At 37.3% G+C, this 12,503-nt stretch overlaps 1 protein-coding gene across 4 annotated transcripts in view; it reads left to right on the forward strand.

Moving 5' to 3' along the window:
• Window positions 1-12,503, forward strand: part of VCL (vinculin) — a 57,782-nt gene that overhangs the window by 14,110 nt on the left and 31,169 nt on the right. For all 4 annotated transcript variants that reach the window (XM_085065572.1, XM_085065574.1, XM_085065575.1 and 1 more), the window contains exons 2-3: window positions 5,658-5,728; window positions 11,884-12,034. In XM_085065572.1, the coding sequence (XP_084921698.1) occupies window positions 5,658-5,728; window positions 11,884-12,034 (222 nt within the window). The remainder of the gene's footprint in view (window positions 1-5,657; window positions 5,729-11,883; window positions 12,035-12,503) is intronic.

A 12,503-nucleotide genomic window follows, 5' to 3' on the forward strand; every position in this document is an offset into this window, starting at 1 on the left:
TTAGCCAAACCATCCAGGCCTCAGCTCTGTACTGGTAACAAAGTCAGTACGTACTAACTTTGCATGAACAAGTCTTTTGGTATCCAAATGATGTTGGCTTCTACTTTCCATATGGTTCTTGTTTCATAATTCTGTCTTTTATGTGGACAACAGGATTTCCTTAGCCTTAAGCCAGTCAAGTTTTTTTTTAATCACCAGTGTAGACAGGTAGGTCAGTTTGCTGCTGTTGGGGACCAGATGGCTGGTGTGTTCTAATTTGCTTGCCAGATGACTTTGAAATTGTACCTTGCTATGCCTGGAATGCAGTCTCCGGGGCAATCATGAGAAAACTAGGAGTCAGTGCACAGTTTCCATCCTAACTGAAAGGACAAATGGATAGGCTCTGATTCAGCAGTCTCTTTAGCTGCATGCCTGGCTACAAGGAAAAGTTGTGATTGATACACTTGTGGTATATGTGCATTGTTCATTTGGCGTAAACTAAAAGCAGGAGGAGAATTTAGCTGCACAGTTCTTTGGACTTTTTTTCAATCTTTAATTGCATTGGCCTATTCCCCTACAGAGAAGTAGAAAACCCTAAAGCTTCTTAAACCAGTGGTAAACTCACTAATTGCAAGTGACATATCAATCCCATCTATAATTCAAAGCAAGATGAGTAGAATGATGAAAAAATTGGAAATTTGCTTTGTTAAAGGCTTCTGAAAACCTTTGAAGGAAAAATAAAAGTTTGTGTTTTAAAAAAAAGTTGTAGCTTAAGACTCATTTTTTCAGTCTTATTGAATGAGAAGGATGCGATTGTGAGGAGTGACCTGTAAACCTGTTCACTCTGATTTTTCTAAAAACACTTCAACATTGCTTGACTTTTCTGTTTACAGCTTGTAAAAGTCCTGTCTTTACTAGAAGCTGTTTGCATATGAAAATTTTTGAGTGACTTGTGAATTTAGATGAGACAAAATAATTTCATGATGTACCCCAAAGCTGTTTGACTTGAGTCTTACAAAGTTTGATGCTAGGCTGCTATGCCAGGATGTACGCAATCGTCTTTTGACACATTACCACATGATTTATGGTAGCTAACAGTTAGGGCATGATAAACATTCACTCCAACACCTGTATTTCTAAAGAGCTGAGCAAAATAGATTGGAATACCAACAACTGGATCTTCTTGACAGAGTAAGTAAAGACACTGTGGGTTGCATTTAAAATACTGTAACTGACAAGAACAAAGGTAAACAGCCAAGTCCTGTTTTGCTTCTCTTTCCTGCCAGAGTTTCTTCCCAAAAACAATGTAGAGACTGTTGTCATTGAAGAATTAAAGCAAATACTTAAGTTTATTTTTTCAGGACAGACATCTAAAGAAATTGGAAAAGAAGTTGGAGGGAACTTGATGGGACTGAACTGATGAACAAGAAATTTTTGGTGTAAGGTTTAATATTCCTACTATTGTCATGATCCTTCCTGAAAGCTTGCAAAACATGGAAGAATGCATAAACTAGGGAGTGGATTTTTATGTGAGTTGTCCTATGGTAAAGTTGCTTTTACAGCATATGAACCTAGATCACTTTGTGTGGCACTTGGGTTTGTCAAGCAAAACTCACTGTAGCTTAATTCTTGGGGGAAACATGGTGCTCTGCTAGTGTAACAGCCAAAGCTGTTATGTATTCACTGGATGATGATGAGGGAATATTTTTAGTCTCTTTGCTAAAATGACAGATGTTTTAAATTAGGCTTCTGGAACATTGCAAGAACTAATTCTTCTAAGGTCATCTTCCCTTTTAACAGGGGAAATCATATAAGCTGTGAGGAAAATTTCACTTCCACCCTTTGGCAAATTGTCAAACTGGTATTGTCAACATAGGCATTCAGGAGAATCTTTGTTTAAAAAAATAAATAAAATAAATGACCCTCAAACAATGAACTCCCATCTTAATTATTTGTCTGTTTTATTTGATATGATACATGCAGTTTGTACTTTCAAACTGCAGAAGTTAAAAGGGCTAGATATTACTGGGTGCTTGTGGTGTCTGTTTAAACAAACTCTTGTAGAGTTACAGAAGCTGAAATTATTTCTCCTCACTGAACAGCTGTTGTTTGATATGTCCAGCAGGCTAAGAAGGTGGGCAAGGGACATTGTCTTGTTTTTCCTGCAGAAGCAGAATGATAAACTGCAAAACCGGTTATAGGGAAGAAACTTGGCCTGAGGAAAATGTTTTCTTCTTTCTTTTCCATGGAGAAAATTCTCCACATCAGAAAGCTTGAAGCATACTGGTCTTCTACTAATTAGTGGCAGATAGGACTTGCAGGAGATTTATAAACAAGGTTAAAAGCCAAAAGCAGCAGAAAACCTCAATCTCTTCCTCCTGCTTTATAGCTACATTCCTAGAAAGCTTTTCAGTGGCCGTCTATGCCCTCTGACCTGTGTGTGTCCCATTTCCTTTAAATTTCTTGACTTTGCCTCTTGTTCTGTGCTTTTTTGAGCAGGAAGCAAGAAGAAAAACAGTTCACTCTTTATTCAGCTGATTTGTCTCTAATCTCCAGAGTTTGGAAGTTAATGTTTGTGGGTAGCAGTTGTAACTAGGAAACTGTCTTGGTAAGGTTTGCTTGAGGGCTTCCTTTACTCTGTAATGTGCAGTGTTGGAAGTTGTAGTCACTTTACTGTGTTAGTCAGGGCAGTTTCTTTGGAACCATGAGTAATTGCCACTCCAACATTCTGTAATAGCAGAAGCCTTGTATCACTCTGGCACTTCCCAGTTAGTTAAGGAAGGATCATCTTAGGAGGTAAGACTATGTAAAACCCAAGTAAGAATCATGTTTTTTTCTATGTGTGTACTGTTGGCTAGAAATAAAATACATGTTTCTCAGATGGTTGCTTTATATTAGCATGAAGCTGGACAAAGTGCCTGTTTGAAATAAGGAAAGTGTAGATACCACATCTTCAAGGGGGAAAAAAAATCCTCGTTTTCTTGGTATTGGATTGTAGAGAGAGTAGTTGAGTTACCTTGCGTTACACTGCAGTGTGTCCAAAACTTGCTTAGGCCATGTAAAGGTCAGTCTGAAGAAACAGGATCTTGTGAAATCTAAGTAGGAAACAATGCAACAAAAACCCCTAACCACAAAGCTTGAAGGGCAAACCCACTAAACCTTTTTGAGGATACATGTTTTTACTCATGAATGTGTCTTCATGTTTGGAGACTTTGCCTGTTAAATGTTATGTGGAGTACATTTGCTCTTCACATGCTGTTTCTATAATGTGGCTACAACTGCAAAGAGTAACCAGGAATAACAACTGGACTGGTTAAATAACAGCTATGCCAACAAGGTTTTATATTTGAACAGATTCACCAGTTATCCTGTATTGGTGCTTAAAATAAGGTTCAAAGGCCTTTTACTAGAAAGATGGTGGACCTTTTTAATTGAGCTGTGGCAACAGATCCTTTCCCATGGGAACTTTTCTTCTTCAGTGTTTTATAAATAAAGTTTTTTGTGTTATTGAAACACCTTTTGGATACAGGCGGTTCACGCCTGGACCAATCAGTCCCTGGGGAAGGATGAAATTGGTCCAATCCGAATGGCCCTCTGATGTCTATTATAAAATGTTAATAAATAATAAAATCAAATCTTTTTCTAGCACTCGAGAGGTCTTGACTCTTCACTCTGCTAGTGGTCCAACAGCGACATTGAGGCATCACAGAAACTGCTTGAAATCTTGTGGTCTGTCTGTGGTATACAGTGCTGGGGATATGGATGGACTTGGAAGAGAAACATCATTGGAGTTTAGGACAGTTTAAGATTAAAAACCTCCCCAAACAACAGGAGGGGAGTTGACTCATATCCTATATGTTACTTTCATTTGAAGATTAAAGATCCTAGCTAGCTATAGCAAAAATTGTCCATATATATATGTGCACCTATAGGTATATAAAGTAGGTGTGCATCTGCCTACAATTAGTTGATAATGCTTCATTGAGTAGTGAACTTAGATCTATCCTTTTATAGAAGAGACTCATCCTTTCTAGGTTGAGTGATGAAATTGTTTTTTTATGGTCTAATATGCCTGGTCAATATAAAATAATAATTGCTAGAATGACTTCAACTTGAAGTGCCCATGACAATTGTAAGCTTAATTTTTCTACGTTTTTTAAAAATATACTTTTTTCAGTGTACTCATTTATATGCAGATGGGTGCAGCTGCAAGAAAATAAATCTTGAAGGCATGGTTCTTGGAAATAAAGTATTGCTCTTCATTTTCACCTGGTGACAGTCTTTTGTCTAATGATGTGTAATCCAGAGTTACTGGGAATTACTCAATTTTTTGTGTTGTCTTGATCATGCACATGTACATGCAAACTTGTGAGAAGTATAAAGCATGTGTTTAATGAGTGCAGTGGAAATAATTCGAACAAAGCAGGCCTACTCTCTGGTGGGTCATGAGATACATTTAGAATCATGTTCCTGAGGCATTGCCATGAAGGTCAGGAGTCAAAGCAAGGCAGCAGTGCTGTGCACTGGGAGGGTGCATGACTGTTGGGGAACCTACTGTGAGCACAAGAGACAGAACCCTGCCACAAAATTCAAGACCTTTAACTTTTTTTGCTTTTCCTTTCATTACTTTTGTGACTTACTCTGTGACTAATTGTGAGTGTAGTACTAATAGATTTTTAAAAAAGTGAAGCAGGACAGGCTGAATCTGTTTGAAGCAAATAAAATACTCAGGCCAATGTACTTCTGTGAAGTTCCTCTGAAAAGGACCAGATGAGGGAGACACGGTTTTTGGCAAGCAGCAAAAATTTGCAATGAAGCAGGGGTTGTGCAAGGCTGTATGGCATTAGAATTGGCAAGTGCTGTGCATACTGACACACTACATCTTCTGTTCAAACCCAGTGAGTCTTTAAGCACCAGCTGATCAGGGATTTTCAGGGCTATCTTGTCTAGCTTGAGCAGGTCTGGCAGCTCTTAACACAAAGTAGTGTCTGGTTTAAAGACCTTCTGCTTTGTGATGCCTTTCTGAATAGCTTATTCAGCTGGAAAATACAGCGAACAAAGGAGCTGGAAATATTTTGTCAAGTTGGTGATCTCACAGTTCAGAGAGTCAGCTACCAATTATAAAGACTTCTATTGTGTAACACAAGAGCTAGTGTATAGAAAACTCCAGATCTTTTTCTTTATTAGCTTCTGCATAATTATTTTTTGCAGATTAAAGGATGGTGTGGATGGGGGATTGTATTCTCAGTAATTAACTGCATTTTTCTAATAGACTAAGTTGACTAGCAAAAGGTGGGTAAATTTTTTTATCTTTGAACTTGGTTTCTGACTTGTGGGGATTAGGACGGAGGGAAACCTTCAGAGTTCAGTGATTAAGTTTTTACGCTAAGTGCAGGACAAAAATAGTATAATTCCTGTGGAGAGTGGGAAGAGGGAAAAGTGTGTGTTTGTGTGTTCACATTTAATTTAGTAGAGATGTTGATAGGGAACAACTTAATTTCTAAAGCATTAAGTTAACCACAGTATATAGTGGTTTCAAATGTAGACACAGCAACAAGGACCTGGTGAAAGGAGCTGTCATTAGTGCAAAGCATTTTTGTTGTTATTTCATTGTTTGCTTTTATCTGGCCTTGACATTGAAATTTTGATTCTTAAGTGTGTCTTTTTTTCTCCTGCAGGTTGGAAAAGAGACTGTGCAGACAACAGAAGACCAGATCTTGAAAAGGGATATGCCACCAGCATTTATCAAGTAATTGAGTTTTATTGTAAATCTTGTATTGTGGGTACAGGAAACCTGTTCCAATGTCAGGAACAACCTTCTTGGCTGAAGTGACTTATCCTGTTACATTCTGTATACATGAGTACGTATATATGGTATTTCTCCCTTAAAAATAATACAAAAATAAATCAGAGTAATAATGGTACTTATCTGTGTGCTGCTGTAGGTTTCCCTAACAGTGTCAGAGACAGTGTGGTGTCTCAATCTTTTTCTGTTTATTTGGCTGATGGAAAAATGTGAATTTGTCAGTATAGGCAGGCGATAGTATAACTGCCTGGAACTACGAGACATTTGAAGAGCAGTGACTTACTGCAGACAGTGTAGTAGACAGTAAGTCCACTTACAGCAGATATTCTTAATTCTATGTCTTGGTGTAAAGGACAACTGACTTTCTCCCTCTGTTGGCTTAAGCCTTAAAAATGATACATCACACCTTGTTGTGGAATTCCCAAGCTGCTTATTGCCACCTGGCAGAGTTCTATTGAAGTAACTTGCTCTACAATCTACTGCCTACAGTAACCTCTTTGTTAGTGTTGTCCCATATATGGAATTACTGAATATTTTACTGTTACTTCCAAACACCAAACAGGCAGATAGTCAAAACAAGAAAGCATTGAGACAACTGGGAAAATAATAAAAGGGAGAAGGGAGGTGATGTCTAAAGAGAAATTTAGGCAGTGAAAAAGGATTTAGTTTATTGCATTGTAAGCTGACAAAATGAGTAACTAAAATAATGCTTAATAGGTGGTATTAGCATATGAATTCAAGAACAAAATATTTGAATTATTAGTGAAGTAATCTGTCACTTGAGACCACCAGTATGTCAATCAAAGTGATGCTACAGCCTGAGAAACTTTCTAGGGAAATCTGGGGAACAGGAGGTCTATAGGGCTGATGTACTTTTGGAGCAAATTATTAGAAATTCTGTATTAGAGAAGAGAGAGTCTCCACCTATATATGCTGTGCTTTGGGTGAATCAATAGTGTTGCTGTGGAGGGAACTTCTGCCCTAAAAATCTGTTGGTGTGCTTAGAAGTATCACGAACAGGGGAATGGGTAGTCCAGGTGATACATTATACACTGATTTCTAAACTTGGCAGAGTCTAAAGGCTTTTAAGGAAGTGAAGTAGCTGCAAGGTAATTAGAAAAATTTTTGTATGAAAAAGAGAAAATTGAAAGTGGAAGAAAAATTATATGGTTAACCCTGACAATGGCAGTAGGAAGTCAGTAGGACTGTGAAGCTCTCAGTTGGGATTTTGCTTTTTACAATGTTAATAAATGCTCTGGAGATCAGGCTGACTCATGAGGCAGAAGTACTTACTGATGACCCCAAGTCTCATGCAGGGCAGAGAGGTTAATGGATGACTCTGGGAAATTACAGTACCTTATTAATTGAAGTGACTTGTTATGTGTGGATTAAATTATCTTTAAATATCTGAAAGTATGCGCACTTGGGAGAGCAGTAGGTCTAGTGTCAGACAGGATGATTGAAGTGACCATTACCAGTAGTGAGCAATGTCTTGGAGCTGTTATACATTGGTGAGAGCATCCTTACCTGTTCATAGTGGTCAAAAACTAAATAAAATATTAGGTTTATAATCAAAGAAGAAGAGATCAAAATGTCACTATACATTTTTCTTCCACAGCTTGAATACTGCAGGCACTGGTAGTCACAGAATTTTAGAAAGGCTATAGAAGTGCTGGCAAATGCTCATAGGAGGGCTTGGAGAGCAAAAGCATGGAATTACTTTTGTAAAAGGCAAAGCTGAATAGGCTGGAATTCTTCAGCCTGGGGTAAGTGACAGAAGGGATTGAGGCCCTGACAATGTCTAAGGAAGTATGAGTGGCATGGAAAAGATAGAAACTTGTAATTTTCCTGTGCAAGAACTTGACGGGGGAATTGCTTTAAGCTACTAGTTTATAAGCCAGCAGTAGGGAGAGATTCTTTATACAGCTAGTCCTGTACTGTTAAAACTCTTTATGTGGGTTTGGAGGTTAATAGCTAAGTATTTAGAGGAATCCATTGTGGGTTATCAAACAGACAAAATGCAGGAAATCCCAAGAACTGAAAATAGTTGAAGGATGGGAGAGTGCCTAGAGGAAGTATGATAAATGCTTATCCTGTTCTTAACCTTTCCTAGGCTTTTACTTGCAGCTACTTTTGGAGACAGGATACTGAGCTAAATGGGCCTTTGATACAATCCACTGCAGTATTTATCATGCTGTGTCCCTGGTGTGTGATCTTGTGTGGCTGTAGAGGGGTTCGATTTTTTTGAGGGCAGTGTTTATTTAATGAAATAAGATCAAAGCTTTTTTCTTGCATCTTGATGAACTGTATGCAAGCATGTAATTTTGTAATTTTGATTGCGCTCATTTTCTAGGATATGTGGAGTTCTTAGTTAATTTCCAGCTTCTTGTTCACCTAAACAAGTAAGGGATTAAAGAAAAGATATTTTTAAAATTGCTGTACTATGTTCAGCCTTTGATTAAAATGTAGCAAATTGTGAAGACTTCAATAATTAAATTGCTGGAGAAATGTGATACAAGCACTACTGAATAGTACTACTTTGTGCTGGGTGCAAGAACTTTTTCTGCAGCAATTCATGACTGCTTGAGCTATGATTTGTAAAATAGGAACCAAAGCTGTCTGTCAGAGTAATGACACCCATTTGGCATAGTACTTACTATCCTAGATGCAGTAACACGAGTTAGGAATGTTCAATAGTCTTCATGTGTGATAACCTATTTTGTATGTGGGCTTTTGTTAATCTGGGGTTTATATTAAAATGAATTAGTATATGTTAGCAGTTTCTTGTTAACACTGTGGAGTGTGTTGTCATGGGTATCTTGGTTATGGGGACAAGTGATAGTAACAGCAAAGGGAGCCTTATCTTTTACTGCTGTAAAGGACAGAATTTAGATGCAAGAATTCAAGCAGATGAAGGTCTTTTCTTGGTTTTGTTTCTAATGCATTAGTTCAGGAATTGGCATTCCTTTTTAAGGGAGTGCTCCAGCAGAATTTGTAGTGGCACATGGATGATGGGTAAGAAGCATACACATGTGCTAGCACTGCATTCCCTATTCGTATCCTCCATTCAAAAGGATGACCAGTCTTGGAGTATGGAGAGAAGATCTGTTTATTCTTTTGAAGGCCTTGATGCTGGTGTTGAGGGTTCATAATGAATTTATATTATGGTAATCTGTAAAGCTTTTCACTAGGAGTGTGATTGTGCAGCAAAATAACTTGCTGGCTGCTGAAAAGCTATCATGCATCCCTTCACGTGCTACTGACATAAGCCACATTGGAACTGTTGACTTAGAGTTAAAAAATGCTGAGTTCTTTATCTTAATTGTCTTTATCACTGGGTAGTATGAATAATGCATGTAATTTACATCATGTTTTGCAATGTGTTCCTATTACTTGTTAAGCTTCTCTTGTAAAGAAGGGAAGAATTGCAATCTCTAGGCAAAGAACAGGGTTATACAATTTGTTTACATTGAGAATAAAAATTTATGTTTAACTTGAATGCACAAGCTCATTTAACAAATCAAGCAATAATGTTGTTTTATGTTAACATTATTTTGGTTGCCAAGCTGTAGCTGCATTGCTGGTGCCTGTATTGACAAATTATTGTCAATGTAAAATATTTGCTTTTTACTTAATATTTCTAGAACTGCAGGTAAATCTAAACTGTTGCAGCTAAACTGGATAACAAACTCTGGGAGAAGCAGAGGTCAATCCTAAAAACTAAAATGATAGTTTAGCATAAGCTACTTTTTGTTTTCTTGTGTTTTAGAAGGAGTACATTTAACAGTGATGGAATTGATTGACTGCCCAAAATAGTATGGTTAGAAATATTGTGACTAGTGTCCTCCCCACAAAGAATTTGGCTTGTGTTAAGATAGCTTTATTGTAATCATGCCACAAAAATAAAAATACTTTTTTAGTAAAGCTATGTTGTTGGTTTTTTTCTGTTGCAATATAATAGAGAAATTAGAAACTTGACCATAGCAATGAGCTTCTGTTTGAAACTTCTGAACATGTTTGATTCTTGTGATAGAACAAGTGGTTCATTGCAACGAATATTTTTAGGGATTTTTGATTGTTTGTGTTGTTGTTTTGGCTGGTTGTGGTTTTTTTAATGAAAGATAAATTAATACCTTTTTTTACCTAATCTTTTGCTTCCTAGCACGTGTGCTTTGCAGGGGATGAAGTGTGTCTGATTTTCGAACACCACTATGCTTTTCTTGTACATAGCTTACACTCCTGAAGTATTTTAAGTGCATTGGGAAGTTTATACAAAATAGGCATCATGCTGTTAAAATTCACATTTACCTTTAAGAGGTTCAACTGTCAAAACTTTAAACTTTAGAAAAAGAAAGTTTTAGAAAAGTTTAAACTTTAGAAACATTACTTTCATTAATTATGGTGACTTCTGGTGTAATATGCATTTGTTAATTCTTTTCTTAACAAATGAAACAGCTGGCCTTGAGATAATTATTAGTATTAAACAGATAACCATGAAATTAAACTGTAGGAAATTAAGTATTTCTGAGCCTATAGCTCTAAGCTGGCTGAATAGGTGATTTGTTTAATCCCTTTCTTGGCAGTGTTGAAAAGAATGAATGTGAGAAGCCAGCACGGAAATCTAATTTAGTGAAGTCAGTTGACTTTGATAATACAAATCAGTGCATTGCATAGTAATGAGCAGACCATTTCTACTTTCTTCCTTGAAGTCCTTCTGCATTTTCTTGCTCACTTATGATTTCCTGCCATCTGATATGATAAGCAGATGTCTCACAAAAAGAGCATGTTATGATAGAGCAGCTGGTCCAATTTGATCTGCTCTAGGGACCTATTAGCTGAAAACTTTGCTTTCTGGGCAAAAGTGTGTTTTCCTGTAATGGGTGTCTTATTTCTACTAGTTAAATGTAGATGTAACCATTAAGTTCTAATATTTGTGCTAACAAAGAACATAGGGGAGAAAAATGGGATAACTGTAAGTTACCAAAAGGACCTAACTAAAAGTCCTTGGGTACACACTAAAGGAGTACCCAAGCGGTCAGTAGAAAATGGGCTATGTGACAAGCATGTAAAAGTGATGGTAAAGAGGTAGCATTGCTGTAATAAAAGTGTTTAATGTTTGTTGGAACCTCATGTTATTGAATGAGCATATGGCACTCACATGCATAGAGCCTGTGTGTTACACTACACTTAAAGGACATGGGAGACAATGGAGCAAATATCACAGTCAGAGGAGTCAATAACTACAGTCATGAGTAGTATAGCTAATGCGGAAGCGGTCTGAATTTTGTATTTTCCTAAGGTGTCACAAAGTAATTATAGGGGAACGAAATGAAAACATTTAAAGTCTTCCCATTTTTCATATTTTAACGTTGTGTTAAATGGTTTTATGGAACCTAATTTCAGAGAAAATTTACATTTTCTTATTGTAAGTACCTTTTATGTTACTGTAGTTACATACTGTAACATCTTGCAAAACCTTCTTTCTGCTTTTATGTCTGGAACTGCAAGCTGCATCTGAACATTGTACCTTACCTCTACATTTTGTGGTTATTTAAATGCTTTTTCTGTGAGTGTTAACATTCTGAAGACCTGGACTACAGCTTCAATGAGCAGGGCACAGAGTCTTAAAACTCTGTGTAGTTTTCTTAAAACTGTCATTTTGTCTTAATGTGTAGCTGTCGTGTCATTTAATATTTATTAGTAGCAATTGCTACTTGAATAACAAGGCATATACAGGGCTGATTAAGGTTAACAGTTTGGTTGTAAAGTCCTAAAAGAATAATTGTTTTGTTACCTGCCCTTGTCATGAAGAATGTGAGGTATTTTGCTGGGTTGAGAGTGCTCCTTAATGCCACTGTACTATGATCTCTATAAGGGGTCCTTCAAACATTCCCTCCATAGGAAGATTGTGTTGTATGGTTGCTGGTTACTTTCTTGTTAGAATAAATACAATAAGTACTCTTTGCCTTTTAAACTGTAAAGGCGTAGAATGATCAGTTTGCTTGCAGTGATTCAAGCGGTAAAGTTAAAAATAAATCAAGTCTGTTGTCATACATACAGAGGCTAATCAGCAGGTGTTGTCTGCTGGCTTTCCACAGAGTGGAGAACGCCTGCACCAAACTTGTTCGGGCAGCACAGATGCTGCAAGCAGATCCTTATTCAGTACCAGCTCGTGACTATCTCATTGATGGATCAAGAGGAATCCTTTCTGGAACATCAGACTTGCTTCTGACATTCGATGAAGCAGAGGTAGGAATCCCAACATGACTGATATAGGTGTCTGCACAGCAGTATTATTAATTACAATATCATCCTAACTAAATTAGCTAAATGAAACTATTGAATTGATTAATGAGGTTTTGACAATTTTAGCTTGATTGGAAGCACATTTTGCATTCCTTGTCAGAAGGAGCTTGGACTTGTTTCTCTGTTTTGTTAAGAGCATCTTTGCATGACATAATTTTTAGGTGTTGCCTGTGATTATTGCTCAAAAAGGCCAGATCTCAAGTCATATCTTCCTATTGCATTTCTGTATTCCCTTCACTATACCCATTACTGATCCTTCTGTGTCCCTTTACTGAAAAGCCTTAGGCCACTTTCTAACATGTTTGCCTGGCTCATTAGTTCTGGCAATTTAACTGGCCTGGGGGCATGGGAGGTAATGCAAATTTGGACTGCCTGGCTGGTCAGGCAGACAATGTATTCTGATTGAGCTAAC

Source organism: Lichenostomus cassidix, chromosome 6 (assembly GCF_008360975.1).
Source record: "Lichenostomus cassidix isolate B80296 chromosome 6, HeHo_3.0, whole genome shotgun sequence".
Taxonomy (NCBI): domain Eukaryota; kingdom Metazoa; phylum Chordata; class Aves; order Passeriformes; family Meliphagidae; genus Lichenostomus; species Lichenostomus cassidix.